This window comes from Staurois parvus, unplaced genomic scaffold (assembly GCF_062004578.1).
Source record: "Staurois parvus isolate SC_StPar_1 unplaced genomic scaffold, SC_StPar_1.0 ptg000295l, whole genome shotgun sequence".
Taxonomy (NCBI): Eukaryota; Metazoa; Chordata; class Amphibia; order Anura; family Ranidae; genus Staurois; species Staurois parvus.
The window spans coordinates 170,810-196,552 of NW_028318091.1; the positions used below are offsets into that span (position 1 = coordinate 170,810).

General features: G+C 41.5%; 1 protein-coding gene across 3 annotated transcripts in view; it reads right to left on the reverse strand.

The window, feature by feature from the left end:
* EML6 (EMAP like 6) overlaps positions 1-25,743 on the reverse strand; it is a 272,713-nt gene that overhangs the window by 27,161 nt on the left and 219,809 nt on the right. For all 3 annotated transcript variants that reach the window (XM_089682713.1, XM_089682712.1, XM_089682711.1), the window contains 3 exons: positions 13,393-13,471; positions 10,178-10,307; positions 5,336-5,434 (listed from right to left, as the gene is read on the reverse strand). In XM_089682713.1, coding sequence (XP_089538839.1) covers positions 5,336-5,434; positions 10,178-10,307; positions 13,393-13,471 — 308 coding nt within the window. The remainder of the gene's footprint in view (positions 1-5,335; positions 5,435-10,177; positions 10,308-13,392; positions 13,472-25,743) is intronic.

Below are 25,743 nucleotides of genomic sequence, written 5' to 3' on the forward strand. Positions count from 1 at the left end.
GGGTTCCTTGGGTTGTGGTTGACTGACCGTCCACTTGATGGTGCCTATATATTTCCAGGGCCAACGTTACTTGGCAAAGCCAGCAGTGTGACACAAGACATGTGCACACCTGAAATATTTTGATGCATTTGTTCATTGAAGAATTTTGCTTCATCATATTCGTTATGTTAAACCATTTTGTTTTCGTATATCATTTCATATCTTCAGCATTCGTTTAATATATTTATTGGATTCAAAAAATTTAGAAGCTTTTCCGGAACACTGCTATATATTCTATATATTATCAAATTGGATGGATTTGAATTGGAAGGATTTGATATTTTCGGATGCTAGTCCGACCCACCAAGAGAAATGCAATAAGCTGAATGGACAATGTCGACTGGCGTCATGTGCATCCGAATTAACTAATGGAATGAAATTTGGATCCATTCATTATCCAAATGATCAAAAAAACTTAAAAATGTAATTATTTTCCCCATGGGCCCCAAACTACTATTGCATCATGTGACGTTATCCAAATGAAACAAATGCATTTGTTTTTTTTGTTAAAACTTATCTTTTTCATATTCATTGACATTTGTTACTATGTCCATTCGTAGATTCGTATACTATCATTACTATGTACATCCATAGATTCATATATATCATGAATTTAAAAAAAAAATGCACATGTGTATGTGACACCAACACTCTTTTAGCTGTCTGCAAAGGGGCATCCTTACCACCATCAGTCTTCCTACTGACCACCAATGTAAGGGGCATTTTTCCCATTAGACTGCAATAAATAGGTTTTAGCAGGGGTTCCCCAAGACCTAAAAATTATTGTAGGGGTTCCCTTGCAGTAATAAGGTTTAGAAAGGCTGCCACAGGCAAATGACGATCATGACTCAATCCTGCCAATAATAATCTTTTATGGATACTGTAATAAATAACATGGCAAGCTACTAAGTTAAATGAGTAAAAATATTGGGGTTTATTTACTAAAGCTGAAGAGTGCAAAATCAGGCTCACTTCTGCATAGAAACCAATCAGCTTCTAACTTCAGCTTGTTCAATTAAGTTTTGTGAAAAAAACCTGGAAGCTGATTGGTTTCTATGCAGAAGTGAGCCTGATTTTGCAAGCTTCAGCTTTAGTAAATAAACCCCATTGACTTAAAATTCTTTTGTTGAACATGTAGTGAACCGATTTATAACTTGAGCATTTAGGATTAGCTGTAGATTTGTATTTCCTGACAACTCCATGTAAGCACAGCTGGGTAAGGGCCCTGAACCCCCATGCTTCCAGGACCTAACTCATAAATTTGATCCCACCTGCAGCCTCAGTGTTCCTCTTTTTTCCTCCTATGTGCAGGAGCTAGGGGTGCTCCTCTAGCTGGCCGGTCTAAAGGGCTGGCTGTCCGTCCGTCCGTGGGTTTCAGCTGGACACGGTCCCTGGTGTACCAGCTAAATGACTCATAATCCAGGGAGCCCCGCTGCTGGTTCTTGGGGCGGCTTTTATCACGGTTAACAGCCTTGTCTGGGGTCCACTGGGTCCATGTGAAGTGGGCAGCGGTGTTGGCAGAGTCCCCTGTAGGCACGCACACCCGCGCAGTGCCAGTGTCTACAGCTGGATGCTGCAGGTTGGGTGAGCGAAATGTAAAAATGCTTTGCATCCAAATGAATACTGCATTGCTGGCTATTGTTGTGCTTTGCTCCCTGCAGCCGCTGTGCATACCCTGAGCTCCTCCATAGATAGTACTCTGCATAACGGGTGTACAAAGTAATACTTTGTCTGTTCACACATGGCATTACCTGCTGATGGTTTCTCATATTTGCTTTACTATTGTGCCATTATGCCAACCCCCTCTAAAGACCAGCATTCCCAGAGAAGGTAGAGGAGTTGCCTGTGGATGACTACTGTAGCCAGCATTGCCTGTTGGAGTATAGGACATCCCTTTAATATTTGTTTGTGGTCTCCAGTTTCTCAAAAAAAAAAAAGAAGAGAAGGTCTTTATGATGTTAACAATTCCCTTGGATGGTTTGTGTACATTGCAGAATATTTTTGTAATTCTGATGCAGATTCCTTCCTTTTTGTTGCTTTTCTGAACAAAACATTTTCATCATGTCCTGTTTTCTGGCAGGGCAAGGGTTGGTTCATTAACCACCTGGTGACTTCAGGGCTATGGTTGGAAGCTGAAGTGTAGGCATCCCTCTAGCAGTGATTAACCCTTTTGGGTTTGTTACTAAGCAAGCTATTTTCTACATCATTAAATTATTGGGGATTTTCTCTTTTTAGCTGCTTTAAGCAGCAGGCAAAACCCTGTGAAAGGATTATCTAATCTGGCAATGAGCAGTCTTAGAGCTTTCCCAAACAAAACAACCCTCTTCAGACTTTTCAAAAAAAGAAGACAGATGAACATGAATGTAAGTGTTTCACTCACCCTGTGAAGGGGTTATTTTTTCTAACAAGGAACAGTCTCATGGCCTTCCCAAACAGAACAGCCTGTTCAGACTCTCCAAAGGGGAAAAGACAGATGAACATGACAATGTGAACCTTGCTTTCTTCAAGCAATCACAAATGAGGATGATGACACAATTATTAAGTGGCCAGTGCACTCAAAGGAAGTTGTTTCCACACACCCTGTGAAAGTGTTATATGTTGTGGCGATTAGAAGTCTCACAGCAGTGCCAGGCAAGACAGCCTCTTCAGATTCTATTAAAAAGAAGACGTGGACGAGCATGACTATGTATCCTGCTGGTTTAAGCAGCCAGGGATAGAAATGATGACACCTAACAGGATGTCACATTCAATAAACACATTGTCAATACACTAAAGGAATGGTTTCCATTTACCCTTTGAAAGGGTTATCTGTTTCAGCAATGAGAAGCTGCCTAGTCTTCCCAGGCGAAGCATCCCTCTTCAGACTTTCCAAAGAGGACGATGTGGATGGACATGACTGCATGAATACTGCTTCGTTCAAGCAACCAAAGATAAAGATGACACCTAACAGGTTGTCACATGAGGCTAATACATTCTATAGGAACGTTACCACTCACACTGTGAAAAGGTTATTTGTTCTATCAATAAGCAGTCTCCTACCATTCCAGGCAAACAATGCTTCTCAGAATCTTCCAAAAGAAGATTAGGTGAGCAGGACTGTATGAGCCCTGCTGGTTCATGCAACCAGGGATAAAGAAGTTGACACCTAACAATTTATTACATTCATTGACCATGTGGTTTTTTGAGAACTAACAGGCTTGGTAATCTCTTCCAGAGGTAGGCCTGTTCACATCCTCAGTCAACACCATGCTGCTTTCTATTCCAGGGTCCACAAGCAATCGGGGTGGAGGTGCTGATCGCAGAGTGGATCTCCGGGACAGCTTAGGTCTTTCTGCCTCTCCCTCTGATTCTCAGCTTTCTGCTGAGGCTGGAGCAGAGAAAGGTGATAGTTCTGGTAGTGCTCTCAGATTGGTTGAAGGGGCCTTGGTACCCTCTGCCCCTCCTAATGAGCGCCAAGGATCCACTTCCTCTGCCGGTTAGATCGGATTCTCCAGTCACATTCATCCAACACCTGACAGGCTCAAGCTCATGGCTTGGGTCTTGAGAGGCAGAGGCTAATAGGTCTTGGGGGCTCTGTAAAGGTTGTGAATACTCTTATGAAAGCAAAGAACATCACTAACAGTGCCTACAGTAGAATATGACATAAATTCACAGGACTGCTGCTGATCAAGGATTTACACTAGGCTCTTCACAAGTCTGTCACATTCTGAAGTTTCTGTAGGTGGGGATTGGTTTAAGTTTATGTGTAAGTACGCTATGGGACCACATTTCAGCTATCTCTGCCTTCACCGGCATACAATGGGCATCCAACACTCAGTTATACTGTCCTTCAAGCTGCAATTTGGTTGAGACCTAGCTAAGGGATTGTTTGTGAAGTGGGATCTACCATTGGTATTGGACTTGTTTGCATCAGATGCCTTCAATAAAAATGGCCACTTGTGGTACCTCTTGCTGAAAACTGCTTTCCTGGTGGCAATTACATCAGCCAGAAGATTGTCCGTATTAGCGGCCCTGGGGTTTAAAGAACCCTTTCTTACATTCATCCTAGATAGGGTGGTACTCAAGCTGATGCTCAAGCTTCTGCCTAAGTGACCTTCAGAGTCCATATCACACGTAAAATTGTCCTTCCTACATTTCTCTTGGGGAGTACCCAAGAAGTTAGTCCATCAGATGTGGATCAAGCTTTAAAATTTAACATCAAGGCGACATCTGGCATCAGGAAGTCAGAGCACTTGTTTGTCATTCCAGGTGGAGCGTGGAATGATTTTATGGCTTCCAACAAGATTGCCTCCTGGTTGTTGAAGCTCATCTCCTTGGTCTACAAGTTGAAACGGTTGGCTGTGCCAGAGGGGATCACTTCACTGTCCACCCAAAGGGTCTGGACCTTGTAAGCAGCAGCAGGCTGAGTGTGCCCAGACACTATCTGCAAGGCAGCTACGTGGGGGTCAATATATACGTCCATGGATCATTACTGTATAGAAGCAGCCTTAATGACAGTTGAGTTTGGCAGAGGCATCCTGGCTTCTGATTTTTAGCCAGAATTGAGAAGTGTGTAGCATTATCCCTCCCCTGTGCGGCTAGTTAATTCCCAGCTGTGCTGACATGGAGCTGTCATGAAAATGGAAAACTGAATGACAGATACTTACCATAATTTTCCTTTCCTGACAGGCTCCATGTCAGCATAATTCCCACCCTGCTTGGTAGGACTAGTTACAGAATGCTGAGGCTGCAGGTGGGCTCAAATTTATGAGTTAGGTCCTGGAAGCATGATGGGGGGGGGGGCCTTACTCAGCTGCTCTGACATGGAGCCCGTCAGGAAAAGAAAATTACGGTAAGTATCTAAACCCTACACAAACTAATATCCTCTTACCCAGTACCACTGCAGAATTAACAAATAGTATTATTGTAATTATGTATCAATGGACGTGATCAATAAATCAGAGGGAAATCACAAAGGAAAAATAAAAGAGAATCCGTAAAAAAAACAATCACAGAAAATTCTCTTTTGCCTTAAACTCTGCTGCCTTAATCAGTACTGCAAATGAAGACCTGTCTGTGGCAGGATTGCTCAATACGGGCTGATATAGCTCACAGACTGGGAAAAGCTCTGTTGCTCCTATACAGCACAGCAAGCATCTAATACTATAGCACTATAGACTGCAATGTCATGTCAGAATGGACGCCATTACAGATGTTCTTTTATTACACTGAATGCCATGTATATAATCCATTAGCACACACTGCAGTAATACTGTCTGATGATGACTGCAGAATACACATCACTCTCATTTCTTACCAATTTGTCCTGTGGCAATAACATTCTTGTACTTTGGATGTTGATTGACAGTCAGACAGAGAATATCATCAGTGTGTTCCAGGTAGAAGCTCTGACTTCCTAATTTTATACAAAATACAAGGTTAAAATCTATGTCCTTCACAGGAAGAGTGATGGGAGACATAAGAAAATCAATGTAGGTAATAACTATACATACACGGAAATGTTCACCATGGCTGCTACCTGAAGTGGTTGTAAACCTCAGACATGAAATATGAACAAAGCGTGTACTTGTCTCCATTAAGAGCACTATGTGTCATTTCTGTCTGCTGCTTTGTTTCTCTGTTATCAGCATGAATCACTTCTGAGAATTTTTCCTGACACCAAGAGAAAAATGGTGACAGAGGAGGGACCTTCAGGAGAATGAAAGCATTAGCTTTGTCCCTGTGTGCTGTGTTGAGGGAGGTTTGTCCCTTCCCTCCAATCAGCTCTCAGATCTCTCCACATTGAGCTCTGTAGAGTGTAACTTCAGCTTCCCCATCCCTTTTTTTCACAGCTCTACAAGCTTTATAAATTCAGCACTTTGAATGGATGTAGAGGAGAGAGGACTGCAAATAAACAGGTATAACATATGTAGGAGGAGTTTCATCTCTGTGTATCACCTGAGACCATTCACGTCACTGGGTATATGGAAGGGTTTACAACCACTTTAAAGATGAACTTCATTACATGCTTTTAATTTTTCCCCGTTACCTTAACAACTAGCTTGTCCTTAAAAACATACTCACTCGCCCAGTGAATCCAGCGTTATCTGGTGCAAGCTGCCACTCTGTCTCAGCACTCTGGGTCCCACACAATTATCTTCTCATCTGACATCATCAGGGGACAGGCTGACCCTTTTGGTTCTTGCCGTTGGCCCCCTGATGACGCACCGCAGCGTATGTGCAGTGCCATGGAGTTTGCCCAGGGTATATGGACTGCAGTGGATTAGTCAGTATCCTAGAATGTTTTGGATGGGGGAAGCTGGGGTTAAGAGACGTTCTCAACTAGGCAAGAAAGCCAGAAGTGTAGTTGGGAGGGAGGAGAATAATCATAAAAAGTGATAGATGAGGGTGGAGGTCCACTTTAAAGGATAAGTTAACCTTTTGGTAAAAAATAATAAATAATAAATGCACATTTTTTCGCAGGTAAAAAAATGTGCATTTATTATTTTTCGCTGCAGGAACCTGTAAAGCATTGCACCAGTGATCAGTAGATCGCTGGTGCCATGCAAGTCTCCTGCCTATCTGTCAGTATATCTGCTTGACCGTATGGGATGTACGGGGGAGAAGATCCCCCGCTAGCTGTCATTGTCTAAAAGGAATCTAGAACTGCTGCTCAGGATAATTCGATCAGCTGCTGCCGACATGATCTTTGTCCCTCCAATGGAAGTCAATCACTGTCTAGTGGGGGGCAGCCATACACCGTTTAAAATTCAGTTGGTCCCGACTGACTGTTGAAAATGGTGGTGCCAGTGGAGGGAGACAGAATCGCATCCAAGGGGACTCAAGTTTCTCTTTAAATTTCTACACTGATGCTTTAACAGAAAAGCAAAAACTGTCAATTCTATCAATTCAGTATTGGAAGAACCAAGTACAGCTTCTTCTTCCACTAGTCTCTTTACCACAGTGTGGGTGTTCTTTCAGCATTCTTATTGGGGTGTGGTTTCTTCTACAGAGGAGCCCGGATAATCAGCAGTGGAAGAGGGAGTCTTTCTTTGTCCTTGTCCTTTGTCCAGCCAGAGATGGATCGAAGTTTGGCCAGTTCAGCTGGAACCAGTCAAATTTGATCCATCTACGGGCAGGCTGGTTGTACTGAAGTTGATCCATCAATTGACTTCAGTACAATCAGCCTGTCGGATTTTTTTCATGCGATCACCGCCAGCAGTTATAGCAGTCATCATTGTATTCTGCCTGTGGGGAAGGCTGCCCATCGGCAGAACACAATAGCGCCGTGGGAGGGATTCCCCCATAAACACAATCAGTGTTGATGGGGGAATATAGCAATTTTCTTTCCTGCAACACATAGCTGAAGTAAAAAAAACTGCATAATGTTTGTCCTGCTTTACTCCCTAGGCGGCACCAGCGGCAGCATATCTAACCACACTTAAAGGATGTTAACTTTAAAAAATAAAAAATAAATGAAATTTTCTTGCAGGTAAATTTACTTGCAGTTTAATTACTATTTTTTTTTTCTGGAACCTGAAAAACATTGCATCAGCAATCACTATATCGCTGGTGCCATGCAGAAACTGTCCGTGTATCTGTGTGCCTGTACATCCTGTATGGGCAAGAAGATTCAGTCTGACATGAAGATTCAATGGACTACCACAGAGCTCAACAGCACTGTGGTAGTTCATTGAAAACTACAAGCCGGCAGGCACAAAGGCTGTCAGGCCTTATAGTTCGTTCATTCACAGAATGCTGTGAATGAGTAAGGCAGCCGTGTGGGCTTGTACGGGGAACTTCTCCCCATACTACTGTCACAGGGAGGGGGGGGGAATCGAGCTGCGGCTGAGGGAACAGGTTACATGTTCCACCCTAAAAATGGGTGGAACATGTAACATGTTCCCAAAGGTAAATTTACTCTTTGAGCTGGTCATAGAATTTTGGCCAATTCCGAAAAATCAGCCAAAAGTTCTAACAGTGGGTGGTCCTGCCATCTCAACAAAAGATGAGTACTTAACCCCCCTGGCGGTATTCTCGAGTGTAGCTCGGGGTTAACTTTCAGTACCAGAAGTGGTAACCCCGAGCTACACTTGGGATCACACTGCAGCGTTGCTCTGGGATCCCTCCAGCACCTTGTCCTTCACTCCCGCGATGTCCCCCCTGCAGCGTCCGGCCATCTCCTCTGGCTGATGCTGGCATCCGTCTTCCGGGTTCCGTTCCCTGCGAGCGTAGGGACGTATGGCAGACGGATCCAGCGGGAAATTCAAAAAATGTTAAAAGTGACATTCACTCAATAAACTAAAATCACATAGTATAACATTCCTGTATCACACCATTGCACATACATTTTGTCCCGAGTGCCTTGTCCTGTGCCCTGCCTGCATTTTTACTGTTCTTTCTGCCTGGAAACTGAGAAACGTACAAAAAGCGTCCCTTTAGGTCAAAAGCGGTTTTAGATCAGCTAGAGAATAGCGCTAGTGACGTCGGGACGTACGGGGGACGGAACGGCGGGAAATTTGAAAATGACAAAAAGTGACATTCACTAAATACACTAAAATCACATAGTATAACATTCCTGTATCAAACCATTTCACATACATTTTGTCCCGAGTGCTTTGTCCGGCGCCCTGCCTGCATTTTGACTGTTCTTTCTGCCTGGAAACTGAGAAACGTCCATGGCGTCCAAAAAGCGTCCCTTTAGGTCAAAAGCGGTTTTAGACCGGCTAGAGAACAGTGATAGTAAATCAGAACCACTTGCAGAATTGAGTGATAATGACTCGTGGGGGAAATTCATCATCAGACACTGAAAACGATTTTGCAACTGAGCTCAGTGATGTGCAAACTTGGCGCTATATTTCAAATTTCAGTTTTTTTGGTTTGATTATATTATTGAATTAAATTTATTATTATATTATTATTTTGTATGATTATTTATTATATTATAATTTATGATTTTGTGTTTCAAATTTTATCATACCCGGGATGTTTACTAGACTCTTGTTCGGACAGATTTCAGTGAGTTATTCCTAAAAAGTACAGGCCTACAATAAAAAAACGACACATTTCCATGCATAAAAATGTACCACTTTGAGCACAGAAATACTGACATAATCAGACTGCTAGGGAGGCTACAGCTGTCAATAATCAGTGATCCAGATTGCACCGTCAACAGATGCAGATTTCTAGAGCTTTGAACTCTGTATTAAATCAAAAGTGACATAATCAGACTGCTAGGGAGGTTAATCGACTTGTCAAAGGAGCTGGGCCGAAAACTGTCAGCTGATCACTGCCTGGACCCAATCAACTGCAAGCACTGTTCAGGTATTCTGACAGCAAAATACAATAACCCTACAAAGTCGATTAGTTCATCCACACCATTGATGTGGAGACAGGAATCTATTGGATTACCTTCTTTCAGCTTGTGAGCTAAACAAAAGAAACCTTCTAGTATTTGTCCAGCTTTAGTATGATGAATGACCCTGTTGATAGGGTATACACAGTGTTTTGCATGTTGTACTTTCACATCAGTTGCTGATTTCTAGGAGCTTACAATCTAAGCTTCTTATCTCACATGCATACATACACACATAGTATTTATTTATTTCAGGTACTTATATAGTGCCATCAATTTACGCAGCGCTTTACATATATATTGTACGTTCACATCAGTCCCTAACCCTCAAGGGATGTACAATCTAAGGTCCCTAACTCACATTCATACATACACATACTAGGGACAATTTAGACAGGATCCAATTCACCTACCAGTATGTCTTTGGAGTGTGGGAGGAAACCCACGTAGACACAGGGAGAACATGCAAACTCCAGGCAGGTGGTGCCATGGTTGGGATTCGAACCAATGACCCTAGTACTGCCAGGCAGAAGTGCTAACCATTTAGCCACTGTGCTGCCCTAGTAGGGCCAATCTGGACTGGAGCCAATTACCTACCAACATGTGTTTGGGGTTTGAGAAGAAAATGGAGCACCCATAGGAAACCATACCAAACACAGGAAGAACAATCAAACTCCATGCAGATAGTGTCATGACCAGTATTTGAAACATTTTGGGTATATTCCAGGTGAAATCATTATGAACAATATTTGGTGATACCATGTGGAAAACTGACATTTTTCGACTGCTATTGCTTAACCATACCTGCAGAAATGTTCTGTACAATGCCAGCAGCAGCTGTGTGATAGATAATATCGGCACCTTCACCGAGGTAATGGAGGTTGTTACGACAATCAAAGCCTCTATAGCCGAACACATGCTCCAGAGAGAGATCCTGCAACACAGTACAAGGCAGCAGTTTACAGAGGGTGTGAAGGTAAAATATACAAAAGGGTTTATAGAATAGCTAATGCAATGTGTCAAGTCAATATTTTTTCAATTCATTTTTTCAGCTACTTAATCACCCAGGAAAGGTGAGGAACTAGACCAGGGGCGGACTGACCATTTGAAAACTCGGGCGCTGCCTGAGAGCCCGGGGTCAGTAGGGGGCCCCATGAGATGCCCCTGGTACCTTTTTCATAGGTTTTTTTGAGTTTGGGCAAGGACACAGGGGCCCCATGATCCCCTATTGCCCGGGGGGCCCATGAGTTGTCAGTCCGCCCCTGAACCAGACTAAGCAGTTTGGCGTACAATCACCTTTCAGTATTTGTAAGGAGGTTGACCGCACTCCAATAGATAGAAAGTCTAATGAAATGTATAAAAAACACTTCCCGTCTGGCCCATGTACATAAACGGCTGGACAGAGCAGTGCAGTGGCGGGTGGCTGTTTATAAACGGCCCCCCGCCCCCTGCTTGTGCAGGCTCCCTGGGAGCATACAACACCTGAACACCGATCGTTGTACGAGACCTCTGTGTGAGGTCCCGATCATGTGATCACTGATTGGCCAATCCGTGATCACATGAAGAGTAGTAAGCAATGATGTCACTTCTGACATCATTGCTTACTACGTGTGAAATCTGTGAATGATCACAGAGGTCACATGGTACAAGGCTATTCACAACAGCCTTGTACCATGTGACAAGCTGTGACCAATCACAGCTCACTCAGTAGTTCTCAATGGCTGCAAGAATGCAGCCAGAGAGAAGGAGAAATTATTGCTTTTACAGCCTTTATGGGTATAAAAGCAATCAGTGTAAAAAAAAATAAAAAATCTTCATCATCCCCCACAAGTAGTACAGTGTCACTATGGTGACAATTTACTGCTAGGGAGAGAGTATGTTAAAAAAAAAAAAAAAAGTAAAATAATTTTTTTTTAAATTATAATTTTTGTTTTTAAACTAATTTGGATTTTTTTTTTTTTTTTTTACTAAAAAGATAATTGAATACATTTTGGCCAAGATTTATGAAGAAATATTAAAACACTTTTTTTCCAAATTTTTTGACTTTTTCATTTATATAGCAAAAAAAAAAAAAAATCCCAGTGGTGAATAAATACCACCAAAATAAAGTTTTATCTATCTAAAAAAAAAATCCATATGGGTACACTGTTGCATGACTGCGTAATTGTCATTCAAAGTGTGATAGCATTGAAAGCTGAAAATTGGCCTGGACAGGAAGGGGGTGAAAGTGTCTGGACTTGAAGTGTTTAAAGATACACATGATGAGTATTATTATTGTGTCCAATCACAGCCCAGAGCTCTATGTTGACAATCAACACAGAACTCTGTACAGAGGAAACAATCTCTGTGCGCAGGGATGAGTTCTATTAGTAAAAGCAGCACACTTTACATACATTACACATAGTTAGGCTAGTTAGGCACACATTCAACCCCTTGATCGCCCTAGATGTTAACTTCTTCCCAGCCAGTGTATAATATTATCACTGATCACTGTATTAATGTCACTGGTGATGTCACTGGCAGTTAGTTCACCCCAGCATTAGTCAGTGTCACACTGCCCGCCGCACTATCGCAGTCTCATTATAAGTCGCTGATCACAGCCATCAGTAGTATAATAAATAAAATGTTACTATATATACACCATAGTTTGTAGGTGCTATAACTTTCATGAAAACCAACATACACTTTTTGGGATTTTTTTTTTAATCAAATATATGTAGCACAATATATTTTGGCCAAAATTTATGAGGCAATTAGATTTTTAAAATTCTTTTATTGGATACATTTTTTTTTTCAAACTTTTTGGTCTCTTTTAGTTTAAATCACAAAAAATAGGAAACCCAGTGGTGATCAAATACCACCAAAAGAAAGCTCTATTTGTGTGAAAAAAAATTATATAAATTTAACTTGGGTACAGTGTTGCATGACCGCGCTATTACCAGTTAAAGTAGCGCAGTGTTGTATGGTTTAAAATGGCCTGGCTATGAAGGGGATAACATTTTCCAGAGCTCAAGTGGTTAATATATATACATTAAATGGCTAAACGTTTATGGACACCTGACCCTCATACCTATATGAACTGGTTGGACATCCCATTCCAAAAGCTTGGTCATTAACCCCTCAATATTGAAGATGCAAACGTTTTAATCTATCAGGTAAAGTGAGAGGGCAAATAGATGCATGCTACTTTATCCACAATGATTTTTCTCTGTTTATTCTGTTTTAGCCTGGCTATACATGGATCAAAGTTTGGTCAGTTCAGCGGGGAATGGTCGAATTTCGATCCATGGAGGGCACCCTGGTTGTAGAGAAGTCGATTTATTAATCAACTTCTGTACAACCACCCTGTCTGGTTTTTCTGAACCATCAGTGCCGCCAGCTATAGCTAGCAACCAGTGGTGTATTTAGGTTTTGTGCTGTGTTGCCCTAGGCAACACAAAAATTGGCGCCCCCCCAGAAAGAGCCTGACATTGAACAAGAACACCCCTGCCCTCCACCCGAGCCTTCCACTACCACTGCCCCCCATACACCAGTCACCATCCCCCACTTTGAGAGAGAGACACTCACCTTCACAACTCTGGACATCCCCAGGAACGAGAGTTGGTCTGTGCATACACCGTCATGAAACCCACAGTATCTCTTGGAACCCACCAGGTCCCCATGCCACGTGTGTCCCTTCTTCCTTCCTTTCTTCCAAGGGGCATTGCTGCCCCCCCATGAAAAATGCCGCCCTAGGCAAATGCCTTGTTTGCCTTGTGGTAAATACACCCCTGCCAGCAACACTTCTGAGGGCAGTGATAATACAATAGCACAGCAGGAGTGATTCCCCTGTCCACCTCGGATATGTGGATGGAGGAACTTTTTTTTGGTTCAACCCATTAGTTGAATGAAAAAAAATGTTTACTGTACGGCCTGTTGTCGAAACAGACCTGTACAACTACACCACTAAAGGAAAAAGCCAAAGCTATAATAAAACTCCTTTAAAAAAATACAATCTACTCATACCTATATATACATACCTCGACCACTTTCTTTTTCTTATTAATGTTGTTCTTCTGTAGCTTTTCTGGCTGGGGAGCCGCTCTGCTAACTGACGGTCTAAAAATATATAAATGGATAAAAAATCAACTCTGGCAATTAAATCTCTTTTTAACAGTTTATACACATTATTTATTTTCTTTGCTGTGTAAAATGAGGCTTTGGAGAAGGCCCCAGCATCGTCCAAAGCTTCACTGTGAAATACAATGTAACAACATCATTGTAACATTGAGGCTGATTTACTAAAAAAGTTGTGAGTCCTCAGGGGCTACATACTGGTCAGGATTTCAGTGTAAACACAGTCATTTTATGACTCTGTAAACAAATCTTACGTTATCACAGGGGTGCTCAACCCATGGCTTATGCGCCACATGTGGCCCTTGGAGCCCTCTAATGTGGCCCTCAACCAAAAACCAGGGAAGCGCATGTCTGGGGGTCGCAAACTTGTTGATCGCGATCTGGGCTTGCCAACCTACCATCCCAGAGCATCACAGTGCAGAGAGCCGGCGCTGGAAGCAGAGGAAGCAAGCAGCCATGGAGGGAGCAGAAGCGGCATAAGTCAATGCTTCCATTTTATGACTCTGTAAACCAAATCTTACTTTATCTCAGGGGTGCTCAACCCATGGCCTATGCGCCACATGTGGCCCTTGAAGCCTTCTGATGTGGCCCTCAACCAAAAACCAGGGAAGCGCATGCCTGGGGGTCGGCGACTCCTTGATCACGATCTTGGCTTGCCGACCCACTATCCCAGAGCATCACAGTGCCGAGAGCCGGCGCTGGAAGCAGAGGAAGCAGGCAACCATGGAGGGAGCAGGAGCGGCATAAGTCAATGCTTCCTCCGTAGCGCCAGCTCCTGTCCCAGGTGGAGTGATACCAAGTGCACTTCACTTGGGACATTTTCAGCAGACTGGAGAGCAATGCCAGCAGAAGCTGGAAGAGGAAAAAAAAGGTCAGTGTATTAACTATCATTCACACTGCACTTTTGCAATGAGCATAGTGGCACCTGTAAAAGGGTTAACCACTATTGGGCTGCTTTCACACTGATCCACGGGTGCAGCGCAGTGCACCTGTGGCTTTCCTGCAGGTTAGCTTCACGGAGACATAGACTTCTGTTATATGCTGCGGGTTTAGTGCCCTCCTGAATGCAGGAGTTTTGATGTGCTTTCAGAAACTGCACCGCACCTGCAGAATATAATAGAAGTCTATGGCAAAGTGCACCTATTCCCCAGGAAAGCCACAGGTGCACTGCATTGCACCCGCAGTGCCGGCAAATCACAGCACATCCGTGTGAAGGCAGCCTTATAGGGGGCTCAGGACAGTAAGGGCTCATTTACATCTGTGGTTTGGGGGGGGGGCAGTAAATCCCCAAACTTGAGACATATTTTTACCATGACCCTCCTAATTTATGTAGTGTCAGAGGTTGCACATTCAACCCCACCCCACGCTCCAGGGGGCCTCCCTGTCACATTCTGTTCTACAATTGGACAGGAGGGGCAGGGGCGGCATATACGGAAAGTGATGCTCTCCATTTTCATTCTGCAACAGCTGAAAGCCGGTTCTCCTCCCCTCCCTCCTGCCAGAACTCAGTGGCTGAAGGAGGAAAATGGTCCTTATGTTAGTCAAAATAAAAAAATTCTGAACCATTTCACCTCATTGTGGCCCGCGACCATTTACCAAATCCCTCACTCTTTGAAAGGTTGAGCCCCCTGCTTTATCTACTATTGTTTGTTAGAGAAATGCTAAAAATGTGTTTGGACCTAGGCCCTTGAGGATATTCACTTCAATTATCTGATCATGTCAAAAGCAAATTTATGTTTACTTTTTTTATCTGCATGACTGGATACTTGAAGTGAATATTCATTCAACATTCATTTATTGTGTGAAGATTCTCAATTCCTTTAGTAAATCAGTCTAATGCAGTGGTTCTCAACCTGTGGGTCGCGACCCCTTTGGGGGTCGAACGACCCTTTCACAGGGATCCCCTAAGACCATCAGAAAACACATATTTCCGATGTGTAAAGAGCAGCTACTGTGTAGAAAGCAGCTACTGTGTTGAAAGCAGCTACTGTGTTGAAAGCAGCAGTATTGGAGGTAAAACAACACTCAGGAATTATAATTACTGGGTAAATAATTTTATGGTTGGGGGTCACCACAACATGAGGAACTGTATTAAAGGGTCACGGCGTTAGGAAGGTTGAGAACCACTGGTCTAATGGCATGTATTGTGTTTTATTCATGTGCAGATGAAAGGAGTGGTCTCCGATCTACACAGGATGTCAGTTAAAGGAACCATACAAGTAAAAGTAATGAATGAGCCCTAAATACTCATGCCTTTCCTTTTCAACTTCAAGCCAGCCATAGCCAGACTGAAATTCATCTGCTTCTGCAGGAACCGGACACATTTCGATCCATCTATAGGCAGACAGGTTGTACTGAAGTCAATCTATTGACTTCAGTACAACCAGCCTGTCAGGCTTTTTTGTAGGATTACTGCCGGCAGCTATAGCCAGCAGCATTAGACTTTGTATTCTGATGGTGGGGAAACCTCCCGGTGTCAGAATACTATAGCGATGCAGGAGGGATTCCCCCATCAACACTGTATTGTAGATAAGGGAATCAATTGATTTTGTTTCCCTCAACCCTTGGCTAAAGGAAAGAAAATTACATAATCTATAGTCAGCCCAACATATTTTTTTTACCATTAATATTTAAACTTTTTTTGCTTTTGTTTTCTCTGTTAGTAATTTTTAGTTGGTGCACCATTAAAAAATTTTTTACAAAATGATCAAGATTGAAACAAATGGCTTTAGTTTATTTCTAATAACTCCCCAATGCTTTGTACCAGAACAGGGGCGGACTGACAACTCATGGGGCCCCCGGGCAATAGGGGATCATGGGGCCCGTGTCCATGTCCAAACTCAAAAAAGCCTATGAAAAAGGTACCAGGGGCATCTCATGGGGCCCCCTACTGACCTTGGGCCCTCGGGCAGTGCCCGAGTTTCCAAATGGTCAGTCCGCCCCTGTACCAGAAGCATAATTCAGGTGTTGTTATAGATGGGACAAATGATAGAATACATTTCTATCATGACACTAAGGCTGGCCACACATTATACAATTTTCCTTTACATTTACCAAAACCACATAATATGAGGTCAAACCTAAACACTTTCAATTTGTATGCAATCAGACAGGCCCTTGCATTACATGATTGAAGTTAAATCTAAAGGAAATTGAATAACAAAATAGTATACTGTATGGCGAGCCTAAGGCCAGCCATACATGGGTCGATTTTCAAATGATTTTTTGTTCAAAAATCTGACCTAAGAATAATCGGCCGATTTTCGCTATGTTAGTGGGGCAATGGCACCGACTGATTTTCATGGTTCCTCCCCATTTGGTTTATCGGGCATGCTGGAAAGTTTGTGAAAAACAACCAGTTTTCCAAATCATTGGTGGCACCGTCGGATTACAAAAAGAACGATGTTTTCGATTGAAAAATCATTCGGAATTCAACCCATGTATGGCCTGCTTAAGGGGTTTATTTACTAAAATCGAAGAGTGCAAAATCTGATGCAGCTCTGCATAGAAACCAATCATCTTCCAGGTTTTATTGTCAAAGCTTAATTGAACAAGCTAAAGTTAGAAGCTGATTGGCTACCATGCAGAGCTGCACCAGATTCTGAGCAATCCAGTTTTAGGCTCCGTTCACACCTATGCAGTTTGCTTTTTTTGCAGTGTTTTCTGCAGTTTGTTTTGCATTTTTCTACACAAGTTTTTGATGCATTTTTTATGCGTTTTTACCGCGATTTGTTCAGCTCTTTTTTTTTTTTTTTAAAGTGGATTTTTTTGGTACTTGTCTGTTAATTCACCGGATTTATTTATTTATCTATCTATATATATATATATATATATATATATATATATATATATAAAAAATATATATATTTTTTTATATGTTTTATTTAAATATATCAATATATATATATATATATATATATATATATATAAATATATAAATTAATTTATTTATCTATATATATATAAATATATATATATATATTTTTTTATATGTTTTATTTAAATATATCAAATATATATATATATATATATATATATAAATAAAACCGGTGAATTAACAGACAAGTACCATTTTTTTGCTGGGCAGAATAAAAATGCAAAACGCAAAACACAGCAAAAACGCACTACCATACATTTCAGCAGATTCTCCATTGAATTCTATTGTAGCAAAAACACTGCTTTTTGCTTTTAATAAAGTCCCTGACCCTTTCCAAAAATGCAGCAGCTCAAAAAAGCACAGATGTGAACAAGTTCCATAGGAAACCATGTTAAGTGGACTTGAAAAAAACAAAAGAACAGCAGCGCGGGATCTCCGTTAGCAATACATGTAGATTTATTAAACTAAAAAAATAGTACACTCACTTGTAAAATTCTTGTCAAACAACTCTGGTGCAGATCGCAACATAGAAAAAACTTTTTTCACTCTATTTGGCTAATTTCTAGCCTTTTGCGGTCACCTTTCCTATCAGTGTGATTATTGATCCCACATTCAGGGATTCACCTTTTTTGTTTATTATAGTTTATATATATTGAAGTCCCATCAGGACTTTTTCTTTTCACTGGCGTTTCTATTTCTACACATTATATATTCTATTTTTTCACGTTAGTAGATCAGCTCACTTTATGAGATTGATTTGTATTCACTGGATTGCATCGGTGGCATTTTTAGTCACTTATAAGTTTTTATGAATATTTTGTATGTCCTGAACTGTTTTATGTTCCTTCTATTCTATTTTACATATTATTGTATATCATATATTGGTTTAAGTATCTATGTTTTGGGATAAGCCAGTAAGGGAGTAGTTTAGTATTGGGGTAGCGCTGCACCAATTCACTTTAGATCATGCTGGGGGGTTTACTGGTGGTAGAAAAAAATGTCAAAAGCCAAAAACAGCCGCTGTAAAAACGTCCAATGTGCATGAGGACAAAAAATATATATTTTTTTTTGGTAAAAAAAAACACTAAAAAATGCAAACACGAAAAACCTAGCAAAACGCTAATATAAAAACACTGAAAAACTCACATTTTTAACGTGACTTTACACAGCTAACATTACCAGCGTTACTAAAACGCCCCGAGTGCATGGAGCTTAGTGGAGTGACAGCTGTCAAACTCACTGCATCATTATGGGCTGAGGGACTCTGAATGGTCATCTACTTCACACACTTGGAATTGCTTCTATGTTGTGATCTGCACCCAGGGGCGGACTGACCATCTGGAAACTCGGGCACTGCCCGAGGGCCCGGGGTCAGTAGGGGGCCCCATGAGATGTCCCTGGTACCTTTTTCATAGGCTTTTTTGAGTTTGGGCAAGGACACAGGGGCCCCATGATCCCCTATTGCCCGGGGGCCCCATGAGTTGTCAGTCCGCCCCTGTCTGCACCAGATCTGTTTGATAAGAATTTTACATGTGAGTGTGCTATTTTTTTTTTTATTGTTTAATAAAACTACATGTATTACGGAGATCCCGCGCTGCTGTTCTTTTGTTTTTTTCAAGCTGTTTCTGGATCTTCCCAGATCTATTGGTAGCTGCAGAATCTTTTGAGCAATTTTCATTCCATCTGCTCCCCCCGTCTCTACAGACTATTGGACATTGGAATTTGAAGGCTGGGACTTGTAGTGCGCTGGATGGGTTTGTGAATGTTAAGTGGACTGTAGTGCATTTCTATAAAAAGCAAAAAGCACTAAAAAATGCGTTGGTGTGAACGGAGCCTTCGTAATTCCATCCCTAATTGTTTAAAAACTACTCAACATCGTTTTTATGATTGCATAAAAAAATTAAATATTTTAAATAAATGTAAAAATAAAATAATGTTTGCAAGATAATATTACTAATATTATTTATTATTATTATTATTATTATTATTACCTGTTTGATGTATTATTTGATTAATCAGTTATTTCTGAATAAACACGCTAATAGCAGAAATGTAAAAATTGCTCTGACCCTAGGTTCACCTAAGCATTTTCTGCTGCGTTTTGCAGAATCGCAGTACAGTCCATTTAACATGATTTCCTATGGGACATGTTCACATTTCTGCGTTTTCACCTGGTGCATTTTTTGGAAAGGGTCAGGGACTTTTTTATTTTAAACACAAAACGTTGCGTTTTAGGTTCTATAGACTTCAATGGGAACGCTGCAGAAAAGCATGTATTGCATTTTTAAATCTGCCTAGCAACATCAAAAATAAAAAATAAACCTTAAGCCCCCCCCCCCCCCGCAAAACGCATAAAAAATGCAAGTGCAAAAATGCAAAACGCAATGCATAAACGCCTCAAACGCAACCTGCATAGGTGTGAACCTAGACTGAGGGATACACAGGTGCAAATGCTGAAGTGGCTAATATTATTTAATATTATTTTTTATTTTTTTTTTATTTTTTTTTTTTAGCAATGGCTGATATTCTTTAGAATATGTCAGCTGGGATTTGAGTTGCTTCAATACTGACATTTGTATCAAGCTGCTATCCATGAGGCAATACACATGGAGGGAAGAAAACTTTTGATTGCCCATTTTTTTGGGTTCAAACACACAGTTGTTTAACAATTGTACATCTCTTACAAAAGAACGTAAAATGGTAACAGTGAATAGTTAAACTTCAATATGAATGATGGCAATTATTACAATATATAACATTACCTTGATCCCCTTGTAAGCAGCAAATAAAACCAAGTGAAAAACTTAGTGAATGTTTGCTGAGGACACCTGAGCATGCGTTTCATGCACAAGCGAGGGTCAAAATGAGCTTTGATTTGCTGTACAAATCAAATGAACGCATGCCAGCAACTTTCAGTCACATTGGTGCATTGGTCTGAGAGGAAGGGAGAACCCACACTAGTCAATATGAATCATGATACTCATCACAAATCATGTGCTAAAAGCCCAGAGGTGCTGGAAAACATCAAAACTATGGGGCCTATTTACTAGGCTGAAGTCGTTAATGGCGTGTCACAGTTACCATTGAAACTACTTTGTATATTTTCTATTCCTTGGTTACTGTTTCCACTAATAGTACATCTGAATTCCACATTGATTACTGGATATAGCTATCATGAAACTGCATGCAAAAAAAAATCCAAAAAACTACAAAGCAAAACAGACTGTGACTTAAAGGGTCGGGTCACACAATTCTGATATTTCAATAGAAATAGATGCCAGTGGATTAGATTACATACTGGCTTGTCATATCTGTAGGAACTTCAGTGTTGAGATTCCCCCCCTTTGAGCTCCATACTCTGTTCAGTTGCTAGAAACATTAACTATTTTTAATCCTTAGGAAGGTATATTCTATTTACTTGTTTTAAACTTTTTTTCTATAATTTTTTAGTTACTTCCTGGTTTCTGGTCTAGGCCAAAATGATGTCATACATCCCAGGAGTGTTCATGGGCATTTTTATTTTCTTTCATCTGGAGGAGGGGCTTTCTTAACTAAATACTACTGCCTGAGCTAGGGGCAGATGGATTTCAGGAATATATGTTACATGAATCATCTGCCCTTACTCAAAATGGCCACGGCTAATGATAGAGGTGTGTTTTTCAAAGTAATTTCTCAAAAAAATAAAGCATGGAGACATGGATGGACGGTGGGAATTTGCTCTGAATAATAAAAATGAATTAAACAGAGTTTTCAGTTTGCGGTGCTCAGATACAGTTATTTTCCACTTAAAGCACAGGGACTCTGGCAGGGAGATGCATATTACAAGCAAGCAAGTCCCCACCCATAGGTGAAATAGCAGTTTGCGTTGGGTTGCTGATGTGAAATTCTAGGACACGTATTGAGCAATATGATTTGATCATTCAAAGTTCCAAATACAGGTATGCTTTTTGAGGCGCACACTGCACATTGTTACAGCAGAACAACAGGTGTACAGGTTTTATTCTGCACTGTATGTCAAATTTTATATATATACGTATATATATATATATATATATATACATACAGTATATTGCTTTTTGAGATCTTGTAGCGTGCTTCACTTTGTCAAACAGCTTCTATTTAAGTGATTTCTTGATTCAATAGGTCTGGCAGTAATCAGATCTGGGTGTGGCAGGTGAAATTTAACTCAGCTTTCCAAAAATGTAATTATTCATAGTTCATTCATGATTTGGCAAAGGGGGAGGCAATTACTTTTTCACATAGGGCCAGCCATGTTTGGACAGCTTTTTTTCCCTTAATAAATGAAATTGTCATTTAAAAACAGCATTTTGCATTTACTTGGGTTATCTTTGTGTGATTTTAAAATTTGTTTGATGATCTGAATCATTTACGTGTGACAAATATGCAAAAAATTAAAAAAATCAGGAAGGGGGCAAATACTTTTTCACAGCAGTGTATATATATTATTAAAAATGTATACTATATTCAATAGATTATTATATAGGTTGTTACACTGAGCTTGATGGTTAAAATTACGGCTTAGTATATAGGCCCCAATAAGCAAGCAGATTTTTACAGTAGGAACCAGGGACACAGGAAAGCACTACAGATGTTCTGGGAACAAGGAGGGGGCTCTAGATGCAAATACAGCTTCAACTACCATATAAGCAAAGCGCTAGTCTGTCTGTTAGCAGATATAATAAGTGTTCCATTACTCCCTTGGAAACTATTACTTGCAAACTATACTGTATGCATTCATACTAGCTTCATTACACTTATACTGCCCTTATATAATTAGGTATTATTTCAGCATTAAGTGACATGTAGTATCTTCCAAAATAAAATGACAGCTCACCCCCACAACAGATTTCCCGGTTTGGGTCAAGTCAGTTAGTAATTGATCCCACTCATGGTCTTCAATGTTTTCTGTAACCCTGAGAAAAGATCCTCACCCCAGCCCATGTATGAACATGATGGGCTAGCTTGGACTTTGAACCAAGCTACTTGTGTCACAGACCAGTGTCTATCATATATCCCTATAGAACAGGGGTCTCCAAACTTTCTAAAAAAAGGGCCAGTTTACTATCCTTCAGACTTTAGTGGTCAGACTGTGGCCATTGTGAGCAGAAAATGTCCTGGCATCAGTAAATGCCCCATCATTGCTGTCTGTGGGAGGAATAGTGCCCCATCATTGCTGTCATTGTGAGGAATAGTGCTTCGTCGTTGGTGTCAGTGGGGGTGGAAGCGCCCCACTCTTGATGTCAGTGGGGGGAAAAGTGTCCAATTTGTGTTGTCAGTGGCAGGAATTATGCCCCACTGTTGGTGCCAGTGGCAGAAATTATGCCCCATTGTTGGTGCCAGTGGCAGAAATTATGCCCCATTGTTAATGACAGTGGAAGGAATAGTGCCCCAAAGGCCGAATAAAGGTAAGCAAAGGGCCGCAGTCTGGAGACCACTGCTATAGGAAGTCTACTATAGAGAGAACGATAAGACATTGACTCTAGTCTGCATAGGAATAATGGCGCTTTGCCACATAGTCGCTTAGCCAAACACCAAGCTCAGCCTGTGACAGCCACACCGGGGCAAGATCTCTTCCCTGGTGTCCCAGAAACTAGTACAGACGGTGTATGGGATGAACCCTGTCTCACTCGCCAGTCATTCTTTAGTGTTCTTGAACAAGAAGCCAAAGAAAGACATTTGTGTTACTGACCATTGTTTACCATATATCCTTACAGAAAGACTACTAAAAGAGAGCAGGATAAAGCAATGTTCTCCCTAAGCGATTCTGCCTAGCAAGGACGGAGCTTTGCTAAGCCATTGACAACACTAGCTTAGCCACATGCCAAGCTCAGATTACGGCAGCCATGCTGGGTGACCTAAACACTAGGAAAGGCTATGTAGAAAATGCCTCTTTCTGCAGTCATTCTTCAATGTTCACGAACACAACGCCAACAAAAAATTCTGCCTATTTATTTATTAGAAAGTAGTGACACCAATGTACATGTTCTGGTTCTTCTGGGCTTAAAGTGGTTGTAAACCTCAGACATGAAATATGAATAAAGCATATCCCTCTGTAGTGTGTACTTGTTTCAACTAAGAGCACTAAGTATCATTTCTGTCTGCTGCTTAGTTCATCTGCTATCAGCATGAATCACTGACAAATTTACCTGACACCAGGAGAAAAATGGTGACAGGAGAGGGACCTCCAGCAGATTGGCAGCCTCAGCTCTGTTCTTGTTAGCTGTGTGAAGGGGGGCGGGGTGTCCCTTCCCTCCAATCAGCTTTCAGACCTTTCCTCACTGACCTCTGCAGAGTGTAACTTCAGCTCTCCACCCCCTTTTTTCTGAACTCTCAGACAAGCTTATTAAGTCTACACTTTGAATGGATGTAGAGAAAAGAAGACTGCAGATAGACAGATTTATTTAATCTCTGTGTAGCACCTGAGGGTAGTCCCTTCACTGGGTTATATGTGAGGGTTTACAACCACTTTAAGCTAGTCATCTACAGTATATCAGAGTAAGGTCAATCGTAGGCAAGATCTGACAATCTGTTAAAGTGCATCTTTAGGCAAAACCTGCTTTGGGTAAAGTAGAGAAAGGCAAGAGCCCCTGTCATGTCAAGTCTATCTAGCTGAGGAAAAAGGAAAAATAGCACTGAACCCATAAGGTCATCTCAGTGATATTGCCACCATAAAGTGTTAATGTGGATATAAATCATTTCCAGGCAAGCGGCTTCTACACCCCAAAGGATGCCCACTTTCTCGTTGGATTGTGCTGTAATGTAGCCCAAAATGGAAACTGATACACCAAACCACTGCTAAGAGGTCCAGGTACAACTTTATTCCAAGAAAAGTCAGGTCCAGGGGCGGACTGACAACTCATGGGGCCCCTGGGCAATAGAGGATCATGGGGCCCCTGTGTCCTTGCCCAAACTCAAAAAAGCCAATGAAAAAGGTACCAGGGGCATCTCATGGGGCCCCCTACTGACCCCGGGCCCTCGGGCAGTGCCGGAGCTTCCAAATGGTCAGTCCGCCCCTGGTCAGGTCTGCTACTGTTTGGATTTCCCCCCTGACTTTTATTGGAACAAAGTTGTGCTTGGACTTCTTAAGCTGGCCATAGATGGATTGGATGCCCGCCGGCAAAACACAATAGTGCTGTGGGCCATAGATGGATCCAATCTTGGCCAGTTCAGCATGGGACTGGCCGAGATTCAATCCATCTATGGACAGGCTGGTTGTACGGACGTCGATCCATCAATCAACGTCAGTACAACCAGCCTGTCAGATTTTTTACATGCAATTAATACTGGTGGCCATAGCTGCTAGCAGTAATTATTGTGTTCTGCCGGCAGGGAAGGATGCCCACGGGCAGAACACAATAGCATTGTGGGAGGCATTCCCCCCTCAACACTGACTATGTTAATTGGGGAATTGAGCGATTTTCTCTTCTACAACCTGTGGTTGCTGGAAAGAAAATTGCATCATTTATGGCTTGCCTTAGCAGTGCTGTGGCACTTCAATTTCCATTTAAATTTTTATTGCTGTCTGGGTCCCCATTGCGGAGATTTACTCCTCTGTTTGATCACTGTCACTGAGAAAGGGAAAATCATAAACTGATCCTCAAAACAGAAGGTAGAGGGAAATCTTCCATTGGAGAAGCTTTCAGGCCGACTCGATTTAGCTTCGGCAGCAGAAGGGAAGTCATCCGTACTTCTGCAGGAACACAAGGCTGCTGGCTAATACTACAACAGTATATAACAGAGCACAAAGAAAAGCTGAAGTTCAACTTTAAGGTGATTGTAGCCATATTTGTACACTTGCAACAACGCAGTTAAATGCTGACCATGATACTATTTTATTTGCAGTTACATTTTCGGCCAAACTTTAAGGGGTCTACCTATTTCTTCTTGGTCCAAGCAGTACTCAATACTTGGATAAACATACGATGATCGGTAGATTCAGAGACATAGGCATACACAGAAAGGCGGCTGAAGTCATATTCAAACCTCAACTTGTCCTGTAAAAGTAGAATTTGGCCCCCACCATTCCACCACCCAAGCCTCCCTGCTGGACAGCAAGTCTGTCCATCGAAGGTGGGGGCAGGTTCCACTTTTACACAAAACACCAAGATCTGTATATAATTCCAGATCTACTGATTTCTTTTATGTACAGCTTTTACCGAAGGTAACTACCATATTATGGGATGGCATATTGTCACAGGTGTACCTCAAAGGTCAGATTCAGGTATAAAATATCTCAGCATTCACAGTAAAGATGTCACACAAACAAGGTTTCTTGTATGATGCAATGGGGTTGATTTACTAAAACTGGAGAGCGCAAAATCATGTGCAGCTCTACATAGAAATCAGCTTCCAGGTT